Source organism: Pavona decussata, unplaced genomic scaffold (genome assembly GCF_977016875.1).
Source record: "Pavona decussata unplaced genomic scaffold, jaPavDecu1.1 SCAFFOLD_161, whole genome shotgun sequence".
In the NCBI taxonomy this organism is placed as follows: Eukaryota; Metazoa; Cnidaria; class Anthozoa; order Scleractinia; family Agariciidae; genus Pavona; species Pavona decussata.
In genome coordinates this window covers 4,461,427-4,489,359 of record NW_028145572.1, presented here as the reverse complement: position 1 = coordinate 4,489,359, position 27,933 = coordinate 4,461,427, and the positions used below count along the sequence as shown (strand labels likewise).

Here is a 27,933-nt window from a genome sequence, read left to right as displayed (position 1 = left end):
ACATTTTGGAGCCAATTTCTCGCCCCAATAAAACAAACCTTGATGTTCCACATACTCAAGATTTCATTGAAACCCGACCTAAAGACTACATTGTAAGAAGTCACCTTATAGCTACGTGTCACTGTTAAATTGTGTTTTCACATGTACATTTTTCACTAGGCTCTCCAAAATAGGTCTATTATTGGACTTTCATTATCACATGCCTTTTTTGTTTGAAAGCTTGGGAATAGCCTTCTTATTCCAAGAATTTTTATGTATTGCTTACTGAAATATTTCATTACCAAGTATCTCTAAACACAGCGCCTCATTGCCCACTCCACTGCCTCTTACATGTACCTCCACTTGAATTTGACTGGAATGTGATAATGGTTGGCTCAGTTGACTGGCTGGTTGACTTGATGAAATACCTCCTCCTAAAATCTGTAAGATACCACAGCAGTGTAAAGGGCTTCAATTCTTCTTATTGATCGTACTTGTTTTCCTTAACCTTTTGATAGTCTATATCAGCTATGTGTAGCCCTTTAACGTTACATTAACAAGTTTTTAAACACAGCCTGTTAACAAAATAATGAAATACATCATGCCTGTACGTTTTAAATTTCTATAAGGGTCAGGTAAAAAAAAAAATTCCTCAACCTTATCCTAGCCCACTAGGCAAAACGTTGTCCACCATCACACGAAATCTACACCATAGCACTCTTTCTTTGTGACATTAAAAGATGTCAAACTCCATCTCAGTCCTTTTTAATTTCAAGGTGATGTTGACAGTAGGGTCAGTGGAGTTTGGTGATAGGTCATCTTAAAATTTACACTCATCCCACACCCGACAATTTGTACCTTGAAATGTTTCAGAATGAGGAGAAATCCTGTTACTGCAATCTTACGTGCATCAACTTGCCTGTGAAAAACGGGGGGAAAGGCAAATAATGATTACTGGTAAAAATTATGGTTACTAAACGTGTCTTTGATCAGAGACCTTAATTCTAACATGCGTTCATCGAGCAGAATCAGACTATATAGCTTTCAGTAAGAGCCAGGGGCCTTAATTTTCCCCTGGTGGATTTCATCTTTTAAGATTTGAGTGCCATATGACACAAAAACAAAGCATTTAAGCAACAGTGGAAATAATTCCCATAGCTACTTTACAAGTTGGTAACAGCTCTAGTAACTAAACATTTACTTTAAATGTTCTACTCTACCTTGAGAACATTGCTTTTCGTAGCACAAGAATGAGAGAATCCCTCAAAGACAAACTGATCTTTAACAGAGGCTGCAGAGAAAATGGAAAACATTCACTTTAACGAGATACGCAACTACTTGAAACTGCTACAAATGATTATGTATCAATGTGTGATAATTTTTATCTCCTGAGTCTGACTGAAATCTTCAAGTGTGATCCCAACTGAGCAGTACATCCCTGTGGTGTTGTTTATTATGACATACAATGTGACTCAAACTTTCCAATTGATGAATGAAATCCTAAAAGTGTAACCACTCAAATAATAGCTAGTTCTTTGGAAGTACTTTCTTGTGGTAGTGTTTATTACAATGTACAACAATGTTGTGAATTTTGAATTTGTGGATGTCAAATTTTACTGCCACCAATAGTTACCAAATGCACAACATTTGAAATGTCATTGCAGTTCATTGATTCAGCTGTGGAGTTTGCTTTAGCGAATTGTACACTTATGTGTGATGTATAAGTTTGTAATGACAGTACTGGCAACTATTCATGAATCATAATTACTGGTACTCCAAGCACAATCATCATTCAAATTACAAGCAAATTGGAAGAAAGGTCAAAGCTTGGAAGATTAAATAACAGTGTAAAATCATGGCCAAATGCAGGTGATATAAAACAACATAAATGCTGAGTGAGTACCTGGATTGCTTTAAGAAAACCTTCAGCTGACTTTGGTGGTAAGAAGGAAAGATAATCCAGAGCGTCTTTTACCTAAAAAGTAGTATAATAAATTATTAGCTGACCTCTTCACTTATTACTAAAATGTGAAAGGTGCAATTGTTCTCCCAAATGGTATCTCACTGCACTCAGCAGGATAAAGGGCATGCTCACAGCAGCCATTGAAGTGTCACATCTCTATTGTAGGTATCAACCCTATAAGTAGACAGGGAGCAGAAAAACTTTTCAACAAATCTTGGCATTGCATCTACATCTCCATTTATCTTTGGTACTAGCGTGCAGACATTAACACCCTCACTGGCACTAGAGTTTCATAATTTAGTAATTAAAAATAACTTCTCTCACCCTTGGTAATGACTCTAACAACACATGTGGTGCCGCAGAAATGGTGCTGGCAAGAAGGTCTGAAAAGAAAGCATGACATGATATATTAGAAAACAGCTGGAAAATGAACACATTGATTGGACTATAAAAGTACATCAAGTTTCCTGGAATCAAATGCTTTACCTAACCCTAACCCTAACCTCAGTGAGATTAAGAGCAGGATGGAGTAACTATGAGAGACAAGGGAAACACTTCTGGAGAGAGATTTGGCAAGACCTAAAGAGGAAACTGTACCACACATGGATTACCGCAACATTAATACAGGGAATCTTTTGTAGGTTTGAAGATCGATTTGGTGTCAATGGGTTAGCTTTCGCCTGTGTTAGATCCTATCACACCAGTTAGTTTATTGTTATAAGGGGTGAGAACTCCAGGTACCATTTGTTAACTTGCTATGTTCCACAGGGCTCAGTTTTAGAACCTCTTCTGTGTCTGGTGGTACGATATGATATGGGTTTCCACTGCTATACCAAAGACAGTTAGCTTTATTTGTCTTTCACCTCTCTCAGTCCTGATGATCAAGAATGATCAAGAGACTTCTGTTGATCGCACAGGGGAATTTGTTTGGCACGCTAATGTAAATGAGATTCATGAACTGTATGATAGACATCAAAAGGTGTCCCCTAACCTTAATCCTCACTAAAACACACAAAATTCTGTCACACATGAAGTCATATGAAAACGACAAAAAGATCTGTTTTATAAGAATTACCCAAATTCAGGGTTAGGTGCATTTCTGGACAAAAGTGCAAAATTGACCATTGGATGTTAGACAAGAAGCTTAAGCTGAATAAGGACAAGACAGAGCTAATTGGTATAAGTTCAAAGCATCGCCCTTGCCCTTCCCTTGACTCTGTTTTTCTCAGGAATTGTGTGCTTCCAGTTTCTGTCTTTGCTAGAAATGTAGGGGTCATCATTCTCTCCTGTAGCGCAGTGCTAGAGCATCCAAACTAGTAATCAGAAGGGCGTAGGTTTAACCTCGGGAGAACTTGGATTTTCTTTTTCTGTGTGCCTGTGTCACTAACCGGTTACTTGCCCTTACAGGTACATATTAGCATTGTTTGTAAATCAGCACTTCATCATCTATGGAATATTACAAAGATTTGATCATATCTCTCTACCTACTTCATGAGTTACTTGTTCACGCCTTTGTGACCTGCAGGCTTCATAGATACGTATAACTCATTGTATTATGGGCTACTAAGTATCTGATTCAGAAGCTACAAAAGGGTACAAAACTGTGCCACTAGATCAGTTGGTTATTCACAAGCGCAGCCGAGGAGAACAGCTCCAGCAAGCAGCTGGAGTGGGAGCTGAACCCGCGACCTCGATCCGGATTACAAGTCCGGTGCCCTAACTGCTCAGTCATGTCACCCTCAGCACCTAAACTTCTAATTACAATTCTGAAACTATCACTAAGGAATGTGTGAGAATGGTTATCTGAATCAGAATTACAATTTCATTCTTACCAATATAATGAGTGACTGGTGTTGTTGCCTTTGTTATCACTCTGTTAAGAATTTGTCCAAGGATTTCAGATCGAACCGACTCATGGGCCTAGAATGGATAACAAAAGTTACATCTTAATGATAAAAATTCTTAAGTCCATAATGTCCAATATAAATTTTCTGGTTAAAGTCCATTCATTAATGACAGCATCTCAGTGTTTCACCTGCCAATGAAGTAGGCTGGGTAGCCTTGTAGTTAGAAATAATAATAAACAGAAATTGAAATTGAATTGAAATTAGAGGTGCAATCTAGACTTGTTGCATCAAGCACAAAACAGTATTGATATTCAACTCCTAAGCACACTGTGGAGATGGCCAACTACTAGCCCTATTCCAAAGGAAGACACTTTTTGTCCTTCCATTTGTCCATTGGAAAAGTGCTTCTCAAATTTTTGTTGCCTGAAAGGGAAACATTATCGCTTGTTTTAAGTGACGGCTATGATTTTTGTAATCGAATTACCTTCAATTTGTTAACCAGTGTGCAAACACTTAGTTTCGCATATCAAGTTTTCTGTTGTGTAACTGGATGCCAAAATTGTTGCTCACCACACATTCATGCATGTACTAAATCATCCTAGTCTATCACTAATTTTAATTGACTAGCAAGAAAACAAAAGGTTTGCTGTCACAGCTCACGTTAGCTTGGTGAGCCCGGGTCTGTACATGCTCTTTTTGTGGCAACTGAAACAAAGCTGAAAAAGGCACCTGCTGTCATAGGCTACATGTTTTGCAACTTACAAGTATTGTAATCATTTTGGAAGTTTAAGTCTATGAAAGATTTTTGCCAATGAAGATTGCTAGGAAAGCAAATCCGTAACATAACATTAATTGTGATGTTATGTGTTTGCTTCTCATCATAAATGTTAGCTTCAATAATGCAAACAACACCAGTTATGCAAGCTGGTATGGCTTTGAGTTTGAGGCTCAGTTAAAATCTTGGACAGGTAAACGAGTGGAAGTTTTTTGCCCTTCTACCCAGTCAATTAGTGTGACACTATTATTGTAAGAGGTGACCTTTACCTCACCCTCTCACTCTTTCAGTGGAATGTCCAGCTATCACACTGTGTACAATACAGACTATTACCAAGATTAAACAAGATAACATGTCAATGCTAATTACTTATTTTGATGGTTGAATTACCAGGTTAATGGATGTTGTACCTTGAAAGTATCAAGCAGTACTGCAGAACCCAACTTGTATGAGTGTTGTGCTGGTGTCAGATTTGGCAAGGACGTAGCATCTAAATGAAAGATAAAGGTAAAGATTAATTAATAGATACATATATAGAGATAAAGAAATTAACACTGCCGAATGGAAAGTTGACCAGCCATTCGTTGGTTTGAATAATAATAATAATAATAATAATAATAATAATAATAATAATAATAACAATAATAATTATTATAATAAAGAATAAGAATCAGCATTGTAACTTTAAGACATTTGTAACTTTTATTTTTCTTTTAAAAACATTGTGCTTGAAAGTCTCTTTTTTAATCAAAATGAATTGTAAATACAGGTTTTAATAGTTCTTTTTTCTACTTTTAACTTGCAACAGCAATTTGCTTAGAATATGTCAATAAAATATTATTTTTTATAACGATAATAACAATAATTATTATTATTATTATTATTATTATTATTATTATTATAGTCTTTTTATCGAAAAGAATTGTAAATAAGTTTTAATAGCTTCTTTTAACCTGTAAATAACATTTTACTTGGAATATTTTAATAAAGAGATTATTATTATTATTATTATTATTATTATTATTATTATTAATTTTTTTTAAATAAATAATCTCTTTATTAACATATTTCAAGCAAATTGCTATTTACAAGTAAAAAGTAGTAAAAAGAACTATTAAAACCTATTTACAATTCATTGTGATTAAAAAGACTTTCAAGCACAATATTTTTTGAAAGTTTTACAATACAATTGTAAAACGCAGTTAATGGAACGTGACGTCCTTAGCCCCGGGGGGCATCTCTACGTACTGTACTTTAGACTTATCACTGTATCATTGTCACGTTGGTCAATAGTCACATTGTAATATGTTGCGACATTGTCTGGAGACAAGTTAGTTCGCTTTTTCTGTATGGCTAAACCAGTGAATGGTGCATTCATGTCTGGTTTGCTATGATGTAAAAACTATCATAAGCACAGTACAACCCTGGCCATTGGCCCTGACATTGAACGCTGTCTAGCTTTACCACCATTGGCTCCTCAAGGGAACCATCAGCACTCCAGGGCCACCTCCTTCATATATGATGGAATTTGCTTTTGTCATCACTGTAGTAACTACCGCTACTTTTATTTTGTCTTGGTACTTGATTGCCCCTTTCTCCAGGGGTTGTGTATCTGCATTTCTGGGAGAGTACGTTCTCTATTTTTTCCCCACTGGGTTTTTTAGGGTTTTCGTATCAGGCAGATGCACCTCAAATCAGTACCAACCCATTACAGGCTCACACAACCTCGGACCTTCTTGTCAGTCATATTTCAGATTGTTTACTTTTCTTTTTTCTGAGTACATTTCGTGCGTTTTACAAGTTCATTTTCAAGAAACTTTCCACCAACTTTGTTCCTTGGTTGTCTGTGAGCTATGTGCATGGGAATAAACATATCTATTTGCCATTTATTTTTATATTCTGCTTGAATTGGCGACACTGTTTAACTCTCTTTATTGTATCGAACCTACCCACATGTTGGGGCTACAACAGTGTATTTATATTCTTATTATACTTCTTATTTTTATCACAAATGCAAGACTGGCTAGCCTTCCCCTTAGCCTGCAAGTTTACTTTTTGGTGTGGATTTTCTTTGCTTGGGGGGATACCCGCTTTGCGTGTATCTGTGGCGGTTAAGTCTGCGTAGCGACTTCCCCAAGCTAAGTTCTCTAGTTCATTTCAATGACTTTTGGTAATATTGACCTGCCAATACTCCGGTCCGACCCAGCAGCGCTGGAGAGATAGGTGAGGCATGATAGGTCATTCAGTTAATTAGGTTTGCGCGTTGCTGGCCTAGATGGCAGCTCGTAGCGCTCTAGTTTTGCGACCTGCCAATACTCTTCTTGGAGTGGCGCTGCTGGCCTAGCTGTGCTGCTGTTGCAGTGCGTTGTTGTGTTTTGTTGTTGTTGGCCTAGGTGCAGCTGGAAGTGCCAGAGAAGTGAGGCCTTAAAATGGTCACGCAATAGAAGTTGCCAGTCACGCCAATCGCCGAGCGGTGTCCCCCAAATTAATGCCAAACGTGTCTAGTGGTCCTTACTTTAGTTTATTACTCTACGTTTCATTAAAGCTTGTGTGTTTGGATATATTAAACGGAACAGTGACATTAAAAAGAGAAAAAAACAAAACAAAATGTCATAAAGTTAATGCTATTCGTAAATTTGTAATAAAAACTCATATGATCACATTATAATTAAAAAATATTTGGAAGTAAAAATAAAGTCCTTAATAATGATAAAATAATTTAATAATTAAACTTTATTGAAATATTCCGAGCAAAATCGATATTTACAAGTTAAAAGTACAAAAAAAAAACTATTAAAAACCTATTTACAATTCAATGCATCATCACTAAAAATATATTTGCAAGTTAAAATGCGGTCCTTGATGACAAAAAAAAATTCTTATTAAAATATAAGCGGATTATTATCGGTCAATTAAAACAGCTAAAATTGCGAAAATTAAGAAAAGAAAAGATCAAAAAAACTGAGAAATTCGTTCTCATCCTAAAATGTAGCCTAAAATCTAGCCAGTTGTTTATCATTTTCAAAGTCGGTATCTGCAATCTTCAGCGGTGCTCTTCTTGTACAACGTGAGCCTCTCAAGCATAGCAGCGCAGATCTCAGGAGGGCAAATGAGACTTTGGCACGAATCTATGACATTTTAATACTGTAATTCTCTCCCTTCTTGGTCGATAAAAGTTCGGCCTGTCTACCATGATATCTCATGCATTCACCTGCCATTCCTTAACAACAACAATAATAATAATAATGATAATAATAATAATAATAATAATAATAATAATAAAAATATAAAATCTTTCTTTATTATAATATTCCAAGCAAAATTGATATTTACAAGTTAAAAGTAGAAAAAAAGAGCTATTAAAACCTATTTACAATTCAATATTTAAAATTCATTTCGATTAAAAAAAAAGCGACTATTTCCAAGTACAACAGAGCTATTTTCAAGCAATATTTTTTAACAATAGTAAGACTAAAATTTTGATGAAATAAAAAAAGTTGTTAAAAAGATCCTAAAATACTAATTTACAACGTCACGCCATCATTCACTTTCTATAATAATAATAATAATAATAATAATAATAATAATAATAATAATAATGATAAACATTATACACCACAAGGAACATTTAACTCCAGTATTTCACATTCATGAGACATACCAAAACTTTTGGGTCCATAAGAGTCCATCAGGGTGAAGCCCAACTGTACCAGTCCTTGTGTAACATGATCCCAACCAAACAAGCTATAAAAAATTATTAAAGAATATTATGACAGACATGTATCATCACCAAAGGTCCTGTGCCCCAAGAACAAACTTGAATGGCAGTGAAACTAGAGAGAAGCAAGGCCAAACCTCATCTCCAGGGTCAGAGCAAAATTCAAAACAGTGGACAGCAAAGACCCTGGCACATGCTGCAACAATACTCCTAGCCTGCAGTTGTTTCCTTTTCCTTTAAGCCAAGAAGGGCAAGCACGAAAGATGCCTGAGGGCATTGGGCAAATTGGAGCAAAAAGGTAGGAGTGGGGGGGAGCCCCTCCCCCCCCCCCCCACTCCTACTTTTTTTGCTCCTTTTTGCCCAATAATGCCATTGTGCGTCTTTCGTGCTTGCGCTGCTTGGCTTAAAGGAAAAGGAAATGACTGCTATGCAGGCTAAAATACTCCACAAATTGTGCAGTATTTTGTGATGTGGCACAGTCACTAATGCTTGTCTTTGCTACACTTTTTCTGGAATAAAATAATAATGAAAACAACTACATCTGATCCTGGATAAATTGTATACAGTGATGACAAAAATCAATTGTGTCATCACAAAATACCCCACAATTATTTTTTGCAGTGTTTGCCAGAGGCTTCGCCACCTGCCACTCTGAGTTTTGCAAGCACTATGAGGACAAGGTTGAAGCCAGGCAGGATGGTTTAATTGGTGCACTGTAAGAGTAGTAGGTAAAGACAGCATGGAAACACAATGTTGCAAATGTTACTTCTTTTGGATAACTCTTTCACTTAATTATATATATACATATTATTTGTTTCTTTCTCAGCACATTAGCATGTATTCTGCAAGAGGCCTAAACAGCCTCAATCATAATCCAAGGGTAAATAAAGTTTCATTCATGCAATGAGCAATGATGACAATGGTAATAATGATGGTGTCACAGCTCAGTTAAACAAGGATAAGAAAAGATACAAAAATTGACAAAAGTAAGATGAAGGGATGGCTACAAAACTCACATGTATGGGTGAGACCATCAATTGAAAAGTAAACACAAATAAATACTAATTGCAACCAATGAACTTTCTGTGCATGTGGTTCTATGCCCTAAAGTAAAGCAAAACATGATTGTTGTCCACACCCTTCGTTTTATACCTGTTTTGAACTGTTTCTAGTACTTGCTCTTGAACAGAGGAACATGCTGAAATGTTTTCTGTGAAGACCAATGGGGAGATTAGATGCATATTGAGATGAGTGATATCATACTACCCCCACAGACAAACCTCTAAGAACCCATTTATTGACTTCAGTGGAACCATTAAAATGCTCTTTAGTAGTACATTGCTCTGGTTCTATTTGTTTAATATTAAAACCTTGGAAATGCATGGAAATGACAGTGTTTCCTTGTGTCATTAGTTCAGGCTACATGTACATTTTTAAGGATAAGGATAAAACTGTAAACATGTTTGTAACAGCATCCAGCACCTTCACCTCAAGCAAGGACTGGTTAGATTTGGCAACTTTAACTTTAACTTCAAAGTCAGTTAGGTCAAAATAACAGGGACGGGTGCCCTATAATGCTCTATATAAATGTATGTAAAGCTTTACCATTAAATAATGCACATTTCTATACATGACATACTAAGTATTTCTTATTAGATGCAAGGCTGTTGCCTAACCAGAGCCCAGGTGCCCAAGACATTGTTGTGGACACAACTTTTTCACAACTTTTTTTTTTTTTTTTTTTTTTTTTTTTTGCAGCACCTAATATTTCACGGGAACTTAGGCTCCTAAGTTTTCAGCTTTTGGCCTTGTGAGTCCCTTGAAACATTCTTATGCAACAGCTTTGAGATGTACACTGGTAAGGTGCCTCAGGTTTATCTATACAAAACAACAACAACAACCACTAACGTCCTCTAGTTCAAACAGCTTGAGACAAGAAGACTTAAATAAAGCCTTGTTTTGCACTCTATGTACATTCATTTCATTTCAAAAAACCTTGCAGTTGCACCACTATATAAATAGTTGGATATGATCAAGTTACCTCGCACCCATTTAGACTGTTTCCTTCTTTCTTCGTCTTTGAAACTTCGTAGCACAGCAGACTTCAGAAATTCAAATATCTGATGTTTGCATAAATAAAAATACTTGTAAGATTAGTTCCATTAACATGAGTAGCCTTAGTTTACATAGAGAATGAAAATAGATATATTGCATGTATCTTCATAGTAAATACACCAACAAGTAATACGTAAGTACATCATGAACTCACTGTTTCTTCAAATCTATGTATTTGTGCAATAGAAAGTGCTAATGCAACATTGAAAGGTGTCAATACAGAGCCAGGTGCACTTTGGTGAGCCTGCAAAAATACAATAAGAAAAATAAAAGAGAGCAAGATGAAAACAAGAAGCAAAAGTGAGTTTCAATTGGTGTGGTGAGCAATTCAATGCTACACCTCTATAACCCCTGTAAGTATCTACTAATCATTTTCCTCGATAATCATTCACCTGGAGCACTTTAAATACCTTTAGATATTTTATAAACTCCTTTCCAAGGTCCTGATCCTGTTTGACAGCAAATGTTATGTGAAGTATGACTGTTCCTTCCATGTGCCGCAGCTGATCCTTGGACACTGTCTGGACTTCTGAACTGCTGAAAAAGATTATGTACAAATTGATCATTGGTCAAACATGAAATATAAAAAAAAGTAACGGTCAGGTGTATGACAGATTGCTTAAAGTTCATATCTCAGAATGAAATTGATTCTCCTTATGGAAATAACTATAAATGTACTTTGAGAAACCTAATTAACCTGAAAGCTCCTCTACTTTGGCTGCTGCACTCAGATTTCAAGCCATATAGATTTATTAGTTGATATATAACCTGTATCTATGTTAAGGTCAGTATTTTTTTTCTTCTCTTTTGTGTTTCTAACCAAATAGTATGAAATAAAGTTATTTGATTTGATTTAACAACTACATTGCTATATGGAGGTTGGAGGAGGTTGGATGCCTGGATGTCTGCGGCTTCCACTGGAGGCCAGCCAGCCCCTAGTCCAAATACTGCTCCCATGGCTGGCAATCCCTACAATGCAGCCATAAGTCACCACAGTAGATTTCCGGGCACCCATCACACTGACCACGCCGTGGAAAAAAGGAGGAAGGGGAGGGAGCATAAGAAGACTCCAACAAAAACCTGCACATGGCTAACAATCCGGACAACCCTCGAATGTTTAAAATCATTTGTTTAAAATGCAACTCCACGAGATTTCTAGACATACCAATAATGTGCTGCATGTGATGTGTTTCTTCTTTCTTTCTTTTACATATATTTTATTTCTGGGCCCGCAGTAATTGGCTACTTAGCTGTTGCAATGACCCTGCCAACGTCTACATATTGACTGTGATTTTCTTTTTTTTTTTGGTTTCATAAAGGCAAAGCTAATGAAATAAAAATAAATAAAAAAATAACAAAGCTGCCACTGAACGATGCTACAATTTTGTGCAATGTCCCACCTATCCTCTTTTTCCTCCTTCCGGCAAGTTTCGTCCAAGTTGTCAAAAAAGTAAGTTACTCCCTCCAGAACAAACTGTTTGTGACCCTTTAAAAATAAAACAATAATTAAAGGCCAAGTATTGCAGATAGCCAAAGCTAAAAAAAACACTGCAGCATATTAATTTCAAAGAAGATTTCATCTGGTCATATCTGGAAAGTTTAAAAGTGGGGTGAACCTGTTAACCTATTAAACTTAATTGCAGAACAATGACTATTGTATGTTGGATTTCCACTTCTGCTAAAATGTATTTTAGTATGTACAGCATATGGTCTTCATTTTACAAGCATACTGATTTGTTATAACATAACATGGTCGTTGCCTTTTCCTGGTGAAATGTGGCTAGCGATAGACAATGTCATGTCTTATGCGACAGGTCCAATAAGGTTGTCCACCACATATATGCTGTGCTTTAAATCTGTTTTTGGTTCAAATGTTTCAAAGCAGGTAGACTTTTAATTTTCCTCTGTTTGGAATTGTGCTGAGGACCCAGAGATCAAGGAAAATACAAATTTAACAGGCTTGAATCTGTTGATTAACAAAAAAATTTCAACCATAACATACAGTCACACACTGCAACATAATAGACTTTCAATCACTGTAATGAAATGCTTTTAATACCATGTACCTTTGTAGAAAGTAGCAGTAACTGGTACACAAGTGGAGGCAGCTCCTGAAGATCAAGCTCTTTCATTGCTCTTCAGTAAAACAAATAATGAAACCAGTCATCACACCAGAGTTGGAAAATTAATCGAATAAATAAATAAATTTTTACATGACTGTTAATGATTTTTCATGTACAACCTGTCAGTTGGTGGTTGAATAAAACTTGAATAACAGTGAACAACGTTTGAAACTACTGACTGCTGTTGCTTCTCTGCAGGTTCATTGGTGTTTTAAACTAATTAACAAATATGTGCCAACTAACCTTAATATCTTTTCCATAACAAATTGTAGTTCATCAGAGGTCATTGGTACATCCCTAAATAAAAAAAGCAAATACTCAGCAGATGGTTTATTAAGATCAATCTCTTTCTGTTTATAGCATGTCACAGTGGTGGAATTTCTAGCTCATTACAAGTCTTTTATAATAGTTCAAGGCAGTTTAATAACAGCCTGAGGGTAGTACAGGCCGGTACCCAAAATATGACCTTATTTCCCTATACATCTGTCCCTCAATAAAGGATCATGCATTTGTTGCATTTTAAGGGCACTGCTAGTATAATATTATGCTTGAAACCAGAGGCCAGTTTAACAAAGCCCTCCTAAGTTAAGATGTACGATAAGTATTAATAATTGTTTCAAAAAAGCCTTTTGTTGGAAATTATATGACTGACTTTTATTAAGAAACAACACTTTGGAGGACTTTATGAGTCTGGCCCCAGGATCTTAAACCGTTAACAGTACATGACATTATATGACAGGAATGCTGGGTTCTGGGTTTCGAGAAAACGCTGACCTTAGGTCAGCTGACCCCTTACTGACCCCATCAAAAATACAAAAGGGAAAAATGTTAAATTAAAGTTATCCAGTAAAACCTACCAGAAATTTGTAAGATGGCGGAATCCACCAAAACTCATGACAAAATTAATGCCTACTAAACTGTTTCCCACCATAAACCAATGTTTTGATATGTCCCATTCTCATTACATCCAAAACGGTTAGAAAGGGCTGTGTACTCACAACGATATCAACCATTCAACGAGCCAAAATTGCCGTTAAACAGAAGGTTTCAGAATTTATCAAACATAGAATTGAGCTTCTGTTCGTGGGATTCTTCAAAAGCCTGTGTAAATAAAGAATGACAAGCCAACACAACTCACATGCACTGGTGGATTCCATGTTGATTCAATTTGGAAAGGGTGTGGTTCTATGTTTTGACCTTGATAAATGTACTGAAGTTGCATCCTTCTTGCAAACTGGTCAAAGTCATGCAAGAGTTGTTTTCTAAGATGTGTTTCATTTGTCACAGACCACATTAGGATAGATTTAAGGCCTTTGCCCAACAAATTGATTTGTTCATTTGTAAGCACTTTATCAAAAGATTTTTTTGTGCTTGCTCATGCAACCTGTTCAAGGCGTGAGTTCTTGCGCAGGAACAGGGAGCCAGACTGGGACCTTGACTCTATTTCTAGTCAATTTTACCGTGGGAACCAAAATTCTTAAAATTGTTTCATAACAATTTTCTATAGTTTTCATAAAGATCAGTACAACTTGGATGTATCAAGATGTTAAGTTCTGAAACTCAGTGGTCAATTGTTTTGATTTGTCACATTTCCACCATCTTAACTTGGAAATTTAAGTAGGATTATTATTACTTACTTTACAACATTTCTTATTTTTCCCTGTGAAGTTTTGACGGGGGCAGTTGGAGTCAGTAAGGGGTAAGAGTTTTGCCAAAACTCCCTTCTTCGTGGCTGGGTACTAAATATTTCAAACCCTGAGTTTTTAATCTTCCCTTAGGTAAGAGCGATAGCTGTGGTACACCCATAAAGTCAAATTTGCACTGATTTTCAGAGAGCAGATAGTCCTAGGCAGGTCAGAAATTCAAACAATTTAAATTCTCACATTAACATTGCATAATACTGTTTGTGAAAAATAAGATTAGCATGGGTCCTTCACACCCTGTAGTTCTAGACAAGAGAGGTCAGAAGCAAATGTTAAATTGTACTTCCAGGCACTATAGAGATGCCAAAATATACATTTACCATGTTAACAAAAAAAGGAGGCATACAACTGTATTTACCTGAGGACAGCAGCCAGATGAATGGCACACTGTGGATCCCATCTGTTAAAACAGGTTAAAGATTTAAAAGTTTGTCTATCTAGTCATAAACCAGCACTACAGCTTAATTTATTGAATACACAATCAATTTTAAGTTTTTGCCTTAAATTTATTTTTGTTCTCCATCGAATTCCTGCTATATCTTCAAACTCTGAGTTGACTGCCATCTTGACTGTTGTTCTGGTAATAATAACTGGTTGGGGAATGCCAACAGTTAACATCACCTTGCATGTATTCAAAATGTTAAGGAAATGCACAGTTTTGTTAAGTTGTTAATCCTTTCATGTACATTAGCCTACACTGTACCGCACTGAAAGCTTTTATTACAAAACTCAACACAACAATAACAACAACCTGTTTGAACAAAGAGTATTCAGAAGATGTCTTTTAAATTCCTGGCCTGTCATTTCACCTCCACAATCTGTGAAAAAAAAAAACATAATGAAAACATCTTCTGAGGAATTTAAATACAAAAAATTTAAGATTTCACAAACAGATGAGTGTCCTGAAAAACACACTTGCAACTCCTCTAAGAGAGCTTTCCAACAGCTTTACTATCAATATTTTGATTTGACATTGAAGAGACAATGATTTTCAGGTCAAACTTTGTACATTTTCAAACATTAACAATTACATTGTCTTGCAAACATGTCAGGGTTACTGTATCACATTAAATGTTTCTGCTGGCTGTTTATCAATTTCAGCACTCTCATCCACGAAAAGACTTTGAAACAGTTTCCAAATGTATAATACAGTCGAACCTCCCTTTGCGACCACCTCTCGTAAGCGACCACCTCTCATTAGCGACCTCTTTTCCAAAATACCAAAAGTGTTTAAGTCAAATCACTATAGATGGAACCTCTCGTAGGCGACCACCTCTCGTAAGCGACCACCTCTTGTAAGCGACCACTTTTAAAGATGATTGTTTAAAATTTTCAATTGTTTTCAACCTCCCGTAGGCGACCACTTGACACACAATCTGCTGTACCTCTCACGGGCGGAAATTGAAAAATGTGTCGCTGTAACATATTGGCTACATCATTACAGCGGACGCCGTAAATCTCACAGTCGGAGCTACCAGAAGTGTTTCCTGATTTAACTTAGCATTCAGTGTAGCATTGAAAGAATTGATGAAATACACATGCACTATACTATACTTCACACTGAAATAAACTTTAATCAGATTGAATCCCTTGTAGGGAAAAACTCTCTTATCTTTTATCTTTCTTATCCTTTTGCTTATGTTCCGTTCCCTGAAAATTTTAGACAGCGTTACCTGGAGTAATAAAAGAGTCAAGTCTCTTTCACAGCAATTGCCTCAATTGCTGTATTAAGTAATTTGTGAGATACGAATAATAATCGATGGACCAGTCTTAATATACTTGTAGCTAAGAAAAGTTATTACTGTGGGTTTCGATAAGCAGTGGCAAAAGGGTTACATCTTCGCAATTACCATATGTAAATTATCCGAAATTTAGACCCCCTGCGGTCTGACCTCTGGTAAGCGACCACCTCCCCTAAGCGACCACATATCCTTGACATTATGGGTGGTCGCTTACGGGAGGTTCGACTGTATAACAATAGAGTTCATGTTCGCGGGCGTAAATATGTTTTTGGCCCGACTCAGGCTCATTTTAGCCCGAGCCGCAGGCGAGGGCTAAAATGAGTACTGAGAAGGGCCAAAAACATATTTACGCCCAAGAACATCAACTATATTACTATTATAATAATTTCAGAGGGCATTCAGAAAAGAAATCAAAGACAGGCGTTTATTTTACATTTGTTTCATTGTTCAAACCTATTCATTGTCGTATAAGCTTTAAACTTCAACAGAACACCGCAAAATTTGTCGAGAGAATATTGCTTCTAAGTTTTCAAAGGGAAAATAACAGAATTTTGTGAGCAGCGAAGACATGGTCACTTGCAAGTGTTAAAATTAATTGTGCACGTGCTAAACTGAGCAGGTTTCGCTCGACGAAGACAAGCTGTTTACCTTCACCTCGCCCCCGGCCATGGAGCTACTACAGGCATTATTTCCACCATCGTACACCAGTTTCTGTAAGTCCTTTTCTCTAGCTAGCTGAAACTACTGGGAATTTGCTTCTTCGTTAGGTTTTTCAGCCATTTTGTAGCTCAAAACAATTTTTTTGCAGATGGCAGCGCTTCCAGTCAAACAAGCAAGAAAACGGCGCGAACAGTTGAATGGTTTCCAGTTCTGATTGGCTGGCTACGTTATGTTCTTGTTTCTCATTGGCTTAGAGCATCGGGCTAAAATATATTTTAGCCCGCTGAATTTTCCATTTTAGCCCGCAAAATACGCGGCAATGCCCGATGAAATTATTATAATGAGACTTAGAAACAGTTTCCACATGTATAATAATAAATATATTGTTATAGTAATTTGGCAGACTTGTTGTAAATTTTGGTACCAAGCATTTACTGCAACAATGGCAGTACATATGAAATCACACTGCATTTCACTGCCATTCTATCTTCTTTAAGTCCCCACTGTCTTGAACCTCTTAAATAACCATAGGGGGCCCACACAATGTGTCTGTGTAGCCGATTGTTATTATATAGTAAATGCACTGGATTTACCATTTGCTTCACCTATAGCAATATATTGCTAACTTAATGTATATAAATCAATGATAAGTAAACGTTGAATTACCTTATCTGTGGTATATAGTCGTCCTTTTACCTCAAAAGCGGGTTTTTTGAGCGATTTTGAAGGAGTTTGAGTTCGCTGTTGACTGTTCCATACATGTATATATATATATATATATATATATATGGAAGTAAAAATATATATGTATATATATGAAGCAAACGGTAAATCCAACTTGCATTTACTATATAATAACAATCGGCTACACAGACACATTGTGTGGGCCCCCTATGAAATAACCTTCCCTCTGATCCCTAAAAAGTTCCAGACAATGGGAATCCATGCAAATTCCAGATTGATCTGGAATCAGGGCAAAACTTGTCACAGCTGGGCCATTACCGGAAGGCGACTGTCACTGTCAATCATACCTCCTGTCATTGGAATGGAGTCCTTAGCAGCTACAGCAGACAGTACCTTGGGAAACAGTTCTAAAGATCTGTTTGGATTAATGGAGATAGGGTTAGTTTAGCCCAACAATAGTAAGCCACACCTTCCCTTTTAATAATGCTTTTCTTTCATAAATTATGCAAATAAAAATTATTGATATTTAGGTAGCCACATATTGTACATGTGTTCCTCGACATCAAGAGGATGGATATATTGGAATGGAGGGGGTCCGAATAATTGAATAAAATAAAAATTAAAAAAAAAAAACTTTTCAGCAAGGTACATGTATGTAAGAACCAAACTAAACTACACCAAGAAAACCTGGATGCAAGGAAATCGAATATATGCCTTTTCATGCCTTGTTAGCAATATTAATTGGTTCAAGTGGTCCTGTGTCTTGGAGAGGAAGTAATTGTGTAAGGTATACTCCCCTTAAGGTGCTTGCATCAGTCATATGATCAATATGATCATACAGTAGTCATTCTTCTCGGTTCAGCAGTGGATTAAAATGTGCTTTTGTCATCCTGCCTCCTCCCCACGGCCTACCACTTTCCTTTATGCATGTCCAGTGTTTCATTTCCTGTGCCCTCAACTTTACTGGGCCAGATTATCTATCTATCACTGATTGTTGAAACTGCATATTTTGAATAAAAGATTCTCATAGCCTCCTGGTGGTCTTAATTCTTTGCTTAGTAAACCGAGCTCAGGCAAGCCAGCACACGTTACAGCCATTATAGGTGTAACAATGGAAGGGAAAGACACAAAGGGTTATCATGCAACACTTGTCATCAGCCCTGCTTTGTTTAGAAATGCCATGTTTTGCCTGGGTAATGTACAAACCAGCAATTAGTATGACAAAATATTACAAATGCTACTCACTTGCCATTACTGAGAGAACCACTTTTGATGGCATTTATAAACACATCTGCTAGTTCTGTAAGAGTTTTACCAGGCAATGCATCCAGCTGAATAAGAAAAAATAATGGATAATAAAAGACAAGAGCAAACAATTATGCATGTTTTACGGCGATTGCAATTTATAAATATTTTCGAAGCATTTAATCAAGGCATTTACTGCACTGAAAAATACAAATCTTTGGGACACTTCTTAGCAAACAAAAAAATAAAACATTAATTAACTGTATAGTTAAGAGGTTTTTAATTTTAAAAAGAGTGTCTTTTTCTAACCAATGTAAGGCCATCTATGTATCAGGATAAACAAAAATTATCTGACAAATCTACCTAACTATACGACCAATTATCACTGATGATACAATTAAAATTACCATTTTTGACTGAATTTGGTTGAAAATAACTGTTTTTAACTTTAAAAATATTTGTTAATTTATGACTCTTCTGGGTATCAGAAATCATAGAAAAAGAATATGCGGGTTTTCACCAACTTTTAATCTGCAATGAAACATGCAAGTGTCTTAAAACGTGTTTACTTTACAATGCTTCCTAATGATAGATGACAATTCCAAACTGGAACATGTGCTTTTCATTTAAATTTTCCGTAGATATAATTTCCCTGTCTGCAGGTTCTTTATAACATAATAAGCAGGTTTATTCTTTCACCTGCTAAATTAAAGGTGAAAGTAAACATTTTATTCTTGTTTCCCATGAATTTCAAAAATGTTCAATCCCCTTCCTATCATTAGAGGCCTTAATTATTCCAGCAGAGAAGGCAAATATTGAAAATAATTTTTCCTACCTCCATCAGCAAAAATCCAACAACTTCAGTAGCAACCTAGGAAAAAAGATGAAACAAGTGCATGTAGCTGTGTAGTAAAAAGTACTGAATATATATGTTAACCACACAAATAACAACACTTTATTAAAAACAGAGTTACAAGTTAGGTATATACCTACCCGCAAATAGCTAAAGCTAGTCCAGGCGGGTAGGTAATGGGGTATGACTATGTTAAACTAAATGCAAATAAATTTTGGCATTTACAAATTGACATTATCAACAAAGTGTACAAAGCAACAGCAGCAACTAAAATAAAACTTAAATAAATAGTAAACAAATAAGTGAATATACAGAACAAAAAAGGATTTGCAAGCTATATTGAAAGAAATTACAGGATTGTTACAAATTTATAAGCTTATGATGTTTGAACTGAAGGGCTATCCATTTGCATTATTTGCTCACACACGTACATTGTATTGTGGAGCCTTACAAATACAGCTACTAACAGGATGCAAAACCTTTTGGTGTTTTTTTTTTTTCCAATCATTATTTTTATTCAATTATTCAGACCCCCTCCCTACCAATATATCCATCCTCTCGATGTAGAGGATGGGCCTACATAAAACACATGTACAATAGGTGACTGCCTAAATATCAATAATTTTTATTTACATAATTATGAAAGAAAAGAGATGGTGTGGCTTACTATTGTTTGGCTAAAGTAACCCCATCTCCATTAATCCAGTTTGATAATAACACAGCATGAGCATCTTTCAGGCCATGATAAAATGGCTGTAATCACAGGGTTATTATAATGATGCATCCGTCAAACAGACTGACACTGTGTTAAATTACAGTGTATGAACGAGACCCATGGTGGGGCTGCAGGATTTCCACTGCATGAATGTGTGGGTTGTTTCTTTTTTTGTTTGACACGCAAAATATTTTGCAACATCTACTACATGTATGTATTTAATATATAAGGTCAGTATTTTTATGTGGATGGAATTTTACTGTAGATATCAGTATGAAATATACTCACCTTATTAAGTTATCTTTGCATTTCAGTAGCATAGAAGGGAATTATGTTTGAGAGGTAAGGGGAACTGTAACACCTGTTCCCTAAAGTATATAGCTTTGCTCCATCAGAAAGTCATGAAGTCAGAAGTGGCTAAAAGGTGGTTTGCTAATTGTGGGTAACTAATATTGTAAAAAGTGTCTTCTCTTATAATAAATTGTTGTTGTCGTTGTTATGCAAGGGTTGTTTAAGGGTGGGTTTAAACTTATATCCATTGCTGCTGGGAAATCATGCTCTTTTACATGTACAGGTTGGCAGGAACCTGATGCAATTTAGTCACAGCATGGAGGTACATGTATCCATGACAACTTAGTGAGCCAGAAGCACCCCTGCCAGAAGCCAACTAACTAGCACCCATCACCAGGGCTGTCAACCTCACACGTCTTAAAATATGGAGAATGACTTCCCCGGCCAGCAATAACAAAGTGCCTTACAGAGGCGTTGCATCAAGGCAAAATTCACGGGTTCAGTGTGATGGGGGGGGGGGGGCATATATTAAACAGTACCAGAAACAACGCTACACATTTCAGATTTTCTTCTCACAAAGTCGAGTCTCGGACAAATCGCAAACTTTGTCAATTATCCGAGAAGTTACAGGCATAAATCTAGAGAAATCTGGCTCAAAACCGGGAGATTACAGACATAAATCTGGAGACCGGGAGATATGGCTCAAAATCTGGAGATTACAGACATACATCTGGAGACCGGGAGATACGGTTCAAAATCTGGAGACTCCCACATTATCCAGGAGAGTTGACAGCCCTGCATCAAACTGAAGGAATTTGGCTACTTACTTGATCTAACTACAAACCATTAGCATTGGGTTGAAGGGTGAACTGAATGTAACAATTAAGCCATGGAACATGAAATTAAGCCCTTGAAGTCACCCTCCAGTTAACAATATTAGAGTGTACAACAGGGGAATAGAACACAGACCACATTCATTCACTCTAGATTGGCTTTACTTAAATTTCATTCCACCACAAGTAAATAATTTATTGCACTGTACTTACAGGAGTAAATCTTATGCTTCTCAATTAATACAGACTGGTAAATGACTCAGTTGCTTTACTGTGCAACTAAGAACAACATGAACAGGTGGAAGAGAATCAATCAAAGACAACACAAATGAATTGCAAGCAGGAATTTGATCATGATTTTGTCTATTTGGTCATGAAGCAATAAACATTCCCCGAAATAAAGCTTTGGATTTACAGTTTTCTTATTCGGTAATAAAAAAGAAGAAAATGTGTTTAAACTTTGTAATGTGAAGAATTTAGATTTTTATAATTCAAAATACAGTACTCCACTAACTATGCTTTCATTTGGAAAATTGTTTTGAAACTACATGTACTCATTATGAAAGTACATGTATATTACAAACATACCTTGTTACTTAGGTCGCCATCATTTAATATTTGAATAGCATGCTTGAACACAAATGTACGTCTGTCTAAGCCAACTCTGGTGCTACAAGGTGAGCCTGTCGTGCACAGAAGTAATAACTTTTAAAAATAACAAGAAGTGACAACAAATAATGATATTAATATAATAACGTAGAATTTCTACAGTGCCATGATCCTTAGAGCTTCAAACTTCAAACCTGGTACAGCAAAAATGAAAAAATTAAACAGTTGCCAGTGACTTACGACTAAAGCTATAAAATTTAGCAAAACAAAATTATCAAATCAAAGTTTTATAAAAATTTTTGTCATCAGTGATGCCTACTTGCCTTTGAATACAGCTTGAAGATAAGGAACTGGTTCACCCCTTCCATCAACTGCTCTGCCCTCTAGCAGATCTGCAACCTGTTGAAATTGATGTATCAAAAGGTAGTCACCAGGTAAACATAGTAACAGACATTTCAAAACAATGCCGACACAACCTTAAGTTTGGAATACATGTTTCTGATACTTCAGTATCCATTGCCAGTTCAAGGATGTTCATGGATACTGAAGTATGTCTTTTAAAGTACAGACCCCTGCAATGGGAATTGAATTTTAAAATCTTATAATTCTATAAAAACATTGACCAAGTACCATGTCTGTAATCACTATGTAATCGTCAAAAAAAAAAAAATTTAAAAATATACTTATCCGGTCCGGTAAGTTACCGGGACTTTCGAGAAACGAGCCCCAGGTTACAAAGTTGAACAATTTTACATTATAATGGGTGTACTGGGAGGATGGTGCAAAGAGCTGGACACATTAACAGAAAGTTACTTGGAGATAAAGGACAGAATGTATTAATGAACATGCAAAATCAGTGATCTCAAGTACTGTCAATATAGCAAGGACATATAAAGTCACCGTCTGTCTAATAACTGGATTAGTTTTCACTGAAAGACACAGCAAATGCTATTTAGTACTTTTTACATGATTATTTCAGTTAAACCTTTAAGCCAGATTATTCGAAGGGAAGCAGTGTGGCCTAGTGGTGGTCTGGAGGTCCGGGTTCAAGTCCTGCTCTGATCTCTTGAACTTGTTTCACGGTAGCCCCGTTTTCAAATCCAAGGCCACACTTTGTAAATAGCCAACTGGTTTGCCTCCCACCAGTGGGATTTTTACCATGTTATTTTCAGTTTGTATATTTATTTCACTGATTTATAGTGTCCCAAATCAGCGCTACAGTGCCAAATGCTTCAACACTTATATTAAGTCATTTATTTATTTTATTTATTTAAATATTGATGTTGAAACGTTTTTTATTACAAAAGTATCTTTTTTTAATTTTATTCCTTTCTTATGTTCTTTTTAAAGCATAGCACATTTTATAGTTGTATCCTTTTGTATTGCAGCCACTTTTAGGAGACGTTTAGGTTACGCCTTTGTGCTCTATGTGGAAGGGTTTTTTAATGTATCTATGTTTTAATACGGCAAACTTTAATGAGAAGAAGGAGGAGGAGGAGGAGGAGGAGGAGGAGGAGGAGGAGGAGGAGGAGGAGGAGAAGAAGAAGAAGAAGAAGAAGAAGAAGAAGAAGAAGAAGAAGAAGAAGAAGACATAAGTTCTTTAAACACATCTCTCAACATTTTAATGCGGTTAGAGTTCAAAAGAATTAAAAAGAAATTGCCTGTCAAGCGTTCTGGGAGCAGATGCCTGATCCCTTGAGCCCATATTCGAATCATCCCACTGTGGTTGCCTTGAAGGCTCACTGAACACCTGCCATCAGATATGGGGTATTTACCGTATTTCAGTTCTGATAAGCTTCCACAGACGGTTCTAAATTTCTTTTGGCCGCTGCAACAACAAGCTTATAATCACAGATGAACGAAGAAATTACTTACCTTCTGATTTTTTAGAGTTGAAAGAGCCTGAACGAGAGCAGGCACATTATCCTCTTCACACAACCGAATGATCTTTTCATCCATAATGCGGAAATCACGCCAGAAGAAGAAAAACAGAAAAGAATAATCAGCCAGTAATGGCGGCCGGCAGAAAGATTTTTTGGGACCACTTTTCGACCGCGCTTGGTAACCGTTCACAAAAATGACGGGAGTGACCTGGACTCCAGTTATGTTTTCTATTCAAAATGGCGGCGGCTTTTAGAGCTCTGTTTTATCTTGATCCATACATTTTTAAGGAAAAAAATGAACAAGGGAGCTCACACTGGTAAAACGCAGGGAAATTAAGCGTCGCTGAGTCATCAGCTTAATTCTAGAACCCCAAACGTGAAGATGTGGTGAACAAAAACTGGTCCCAAAGTATGCTTTAATACAACCACACGAGCAATTATTTGGGACCACTTTTGAAATCTGATACATGGCTTATGACGTACTTTAACGCAATATTTGGCGGGAATTTCGCACTCAACTCTTTGGATTTTACCTTCCTCAGTTGTAATTGCTGTTGCATTCAATTCAAGATGTGTCTAACACCAAAAGGCATTCAAAATTTAAACAATACTTGCTTTGCAAATAGTATTTTGCAAGCAATGCTTTCAGTACAAAGGTTTTCAAAGGGTCTTGACAGCATTCAGCACAACAGAGAGAAATGTTTTGCTAAAAGAACAGGTGAGATGAAGCATAATAATGGGTACCCCTGCATTTTTGTCTCTTGTGTCTCTAGGTTTGAAATATGAAACCTGACTGAAATCTAGAATTCAAAATCTCAGAGTCCTCTGGATCTAGGTAGAAGGTCCAGTGACGTACCAAATTAGCTACACTGACCCAAGTATTTACACAAAAGAGTAAAAAATTAAATTGTATCCCAAAAGGTGATTTCCCTTGGGTAGAAAGACAAACAAATGCAATGACACCAACATCCATTTTAAAGTTATTTTTATTTACCAGGTTGTGGAAAAGCTCAGAAGAAGCCCACAAGAAAATAAGTTCACAGTCCTTACACATGACTCTTGATAATAAGATCAGAGACCGAAATGCAATGGTAAGATCAAAATTCAATAAAGTTCACGGATGTCCTTCAACGGAATGTGTGAAAGGTGGGGTAATCTGCATAGGACAAGATACAGTGCTGTGTTAAACATAGTCTGACTTTTTCAAAATACAGGCTGTATTAGCTATTAACTAGGTTACATCTTAAGCACCATGATTTGCAAGGAATGTATCTTAGGTACAAATAACATGATATTTAGAGAAATGCATTAAAACACAATTTAATATTTGCTCCACTGAGAATGTTTGGTGTTTTGTCCCCACTGAAATGAACCCATTCTGTAAGACATCTCTCCACCCCCTAGCCTGCTATTCTCCCCCTGTAAACCAAGTAAGGCAACCGAGTAAAAGTCTAACAACAAAAAATGCATACAGGGTCTGGTAAATGTGTCACTCTACTTGAATGTACTTTCACCAGAATGAACTGTTATTTACTCAGTTCTTGTTAGAATAATTAACCCTTGTAGCTCAAATATGAATGCAGTGGTTTCAGAGTGGCTTACAAATCACCACTTGATCAAATATACATGTACAGGAGACCGGGTGATGATTACCAAAGACAGCATAAATGACCTTGATGTTGAAACAAATTCTCCAATCGCCAACAATCACCACAAGAGAACAACAACAGTTAGGAGAATGTACTTGTTAATAATGAGAAAGACAGTAGCTATCTAGACGAGGTCTGTGATTGGAGAACGAAACAATAGGTCATTGGTTGAGAACAACGGATCCCCAGCAGATAACAATGGGAGCTACAGTACTAGGGGACCTATGAAAATAGAGGTCTGGAAGAGGTACTGTACTATCCTTAATAATGGGGCTCATTGTTTTCCACCATCTTCAAAATCGTTTTCTTATCACCAAGTAAAAGACATAAAATAATATTAATATCCATGTACAGTATTTGCAGTACACTAGCTTATAAGTTAATCAATGTTCCACAGGAGAGCCCTGCATTTTGTGAAGTACCAAATCCTTCATCAGTACCTACAAGACTGCCCCTGGATTAGTTCATCCCATCTCTCTTATGAGCATGCTTCCCAGCATTAACAGCAGGTTTCAAAAAGGGGAACAGCAGTGTGCTTCTGAGTTTTTTCAGGAATTCAGCCGAATGCTGGTTCACTGTACCAGTCAATGCCAAAGCAATGGTTTAATCTCCCAACACTTTAAACTCTCATTTCTCAAAACATTTTTCTTCAACCTAAGAAGTGAAGTGCTGTGCTTAACTTGCAACAATGTAAGTTGCAACTCTACCATGGAAACACTGCTTCCTCTTCATCTTGTCAAGGTATAACCTGTGCAATAAGTGTAATAAAAGTTAGTTATTAGACATCAGTGCCAAATTCTGGCTTAAAAGTAAGTAGTAATTTACCAATTAAATAGCCGACACATGATTGGAAAGCATTTTAAAATCAAGAGGACAGGCCCCGCTAGCAGCACTTGCAACAGCTTTTGTAAATTTTGGGAAATATCAAAATGGACTCGTTCTACCTATTCTCCACAATGGCAGGGCCAGAATCAGGGTACAACCCACTTTGATATCAAGAAGAAAATCAAAGATAAAAGCATCAACAGCACAAGCAGCTAAGTTTTAAAGGGATAAAACTAAATCTTCCTAATGCTGGGCGCACACGTTAGTTCATTATCTATTCTTACCAGGGATTAATTTTTGTGCACTCTCATTGGAAGCAACATGTCACCTGCAATAAAATCAGATGGATTTAATCAGGCACTGACACTTGATTGTATTGACAAAAAAAAAGAAGAATGAAAGTCACATTTTTAGGTTGTTGCTGTGTTATTTGATTACAGTATTAATAATAAAATTAGGTAAAATAACAAAATTAATAGGCTGGCATTAAATTATATACTGGTAATGGTTATGAAGAAAATGGTTAACTTTACTAAGCTGAGATTCAGGGTTGATATTTAGGGTTTTTCTTCAGGAGGTAACAGTAGAAAGTAGGTAGACTTAGAGATGATTTCTAGGTGAGATCATTTTTGCTCATGCCAAAGATTCCTGTGGTTTTTATTGTGGAAAATGTGCCCAGTTTTCTGTACATTATGTTCTTGCAAATCCAGTTAGTATATAATTTGCATCCATCATTTTTCAGTGGTACCCATCTTCTCCTCCTCCCCCACCCCCCTATTCCAGCTCACCCATGGTGTACATTAAAAAACTAGTTGATTTCTTTGTTCCAGGGCTTACCTTCATATTTGTAAATGAAAGTTACGTAAGGCTAAACTAAGCCTTATTTCTTATTAGTGTTCCAGTGATCTTTCATTCTGTGAAATCAATATACCATCTCATTTTTGCCCGCCATAGGCATAGGTAATCACAAAAAATATATTTTCTTTGCTGAACCCATCACCAAAACAAAGTGAGAATGCTATGAAGCAAAAATTACAAGACCGTCAAATGTTCTGGGGTTGGCTAATACCCAGGCTAGAAAATTGTACCACTAATACCCGGGGGGGGGGGGGGGGCGGTGGGATGATGGGCACTGCTCTAATTAATTGACTGATGCATAAAGCATGTTTACTTCATGTACAGTTGGAAGATTAAAAAAGTGTAATTTTTGGAAAACATTTCAGTTTAACAGTTTATGGGCATAAACAGTACATTTTAGTGAGTTTCTTTTGACGTTAAATGTTTGACATCAAAGTGGTCCCAAAATGTGGCTACGGACCAACCTTTTGGGACCACTTTTTAGCATGTTCTTTTTTTTTAGAAATACGAATGGGAAAGGTTTGCTTACCTTGCACTCCACCAGTATGAACCTCGCTTATTCGTTTTTCCCCCATTAAAATAAGAATCTGATGAAACGCGGTGAGCAGACGCGTACAGCAGTGTTCAAGAATTCGAAACAGACAGCCGCCATTTTGAGTAGAAAACATAACTGGAGCCCAGGTCACACCCGTAATTTTTGTGAACGGTTACCAAGCGCCGTCGAAAAGTGGTCCCAAAAAATCTTTATGCTGGCGGCCGCCATTTTTGCTTGAAGTTGGCGCCAAATTACTCGCTAAATCTCCTGGGAAGGCAAGGGGTCTTCCCTTAATAGACCGTGATTTTTGATTGGTTGATCTGGATCA

General features: G+C 36.6%; 1 protein-coding gene and 1 long non-coding RNA gene across 4 annotated transcripts in view; both read right to left on the bottom strand.

The window, feature by feature from the left end:
- Nucleotides 1–27,854, bottom strand: part of LOC146464936 (Fanconi anemia group I protein-like) — a 45,212-nt gene extending 17,358 nt beyond the window's left edge. For 2 of the 3 annotated variants that reach the window (XM_085129164.1, XM_085129166.1), the window contains exons 1-24: nucleotides 27,830–27,854; nucleotides 23,731–23,877; nucleotides 22,179–22,254; nucleotides 21,835–21,929; nucleotides 19,390–19,425; nucleotides 18,555–18,640; nucleotides 17,657–17,724; nucleotides 14,975–15,041; nucleotides 14,582–14,623; nucleotides 12,764–12,817; nucleotides 12,464–12,533; nucleotides 11,798–11,883; nucleotides 10,808–10,934; nucleotides 10,552–10,641; nucleotides 10,324–10,402; nucleotides 9,435–9,492; nucleotides 8,226–8,308; nucleotides 4,975–5,054; nucleotides 3,775–3,862; nucleotides 2,267–2,325; nucleotides 1,883–1,954; nucleotides 1,200–1,270; nucleotides 838–898; nucleotides 282–420 (exon numbers count right to left, since the gene is read on the bottom strand). In XM_085129164.1, coding sequence (XP_084985290.1) covers nucleotides 282–420; nucleotides 838–898; nucleotides 1,200–1,270; nucleotides 1,883–1,954; nucleotides 2,267–2,325; nucleotides 3,775–3,862; nucleotides 4,975–5,054; nucleotides 8,226–8,308; nucleotides 9,435–9,492; nucleotides 10,324–10,402; nucleotides 10,552–10,641; nucleotides 10,808–10,934; nucleotides 11,798–11,883; nucleotides 12,464–12,533; nucleotides 12,764–12,817; nucleotides 14,582–14,623; nucleotides 14,975–15,041; nucleotides 17,657–17,724; nucleotides 18,555–18,640; nucleotides 19,390–19,425; nucleotides 21,835–21,929; nucleotides 22,179–22,254; nucleotides 23,731–23,814 — 1,771 coding nt within the window. In that variant the 5' untranslated portion in view covers nucleotides 23,815–23,877; nucleotides 27,830–27,854. The remainder of the gene's footprint in view (nucleotides 1–281; nucleotides 421–837; nucleotides 899–1,199; nucleotides 1,271–1,882; nucleotides 1,955–2,266; nucleotides 2,326–3,774; nucleotides 3,863–4,974; nucleotides 5,055–8,225; nucleotides 8,309–9,434; nucleotides 9,493–10,323; nucleotides 10,403–10,551; nucleotides 10,642–10,807; nucleotides 10,935–11,797; nucleotides 11,884–12,463; nucleotides 12,534–12,763; nucleotides 12,818–14,581; nucleotides 14,624–14,974; nucleotides 15,042–17,656; nucleotides 17,725–18,554; nucleotides 18,641–19,389; nucleotides 19,426–21,834; nucleotides 21,930–22,178; nucleotides 22,255–23,730; nucleotides 23,878–27,829) is intronic. The other variant, XM_085129165.1, reaches the window with a different exon arrangement.
- On the bottom strand, nucleotides 24,269–27,794 carry LOC146464937 (uncharacterized). The gene is made up of 3 exons (XR_014868417.1): nucleotides 27,600–27,794; nucleotides 26,497–26,540; nucleotides 24,269–26,135 (listed from the first exon to the last, which is right to left on the bottom strand). It is a non-coding gene; the product is annotated as an uncharacterized LOC146464937 (long non-coding RNA).
- Nucleotides 27,855–27,933: the final 79 nt, after the last annotated feature.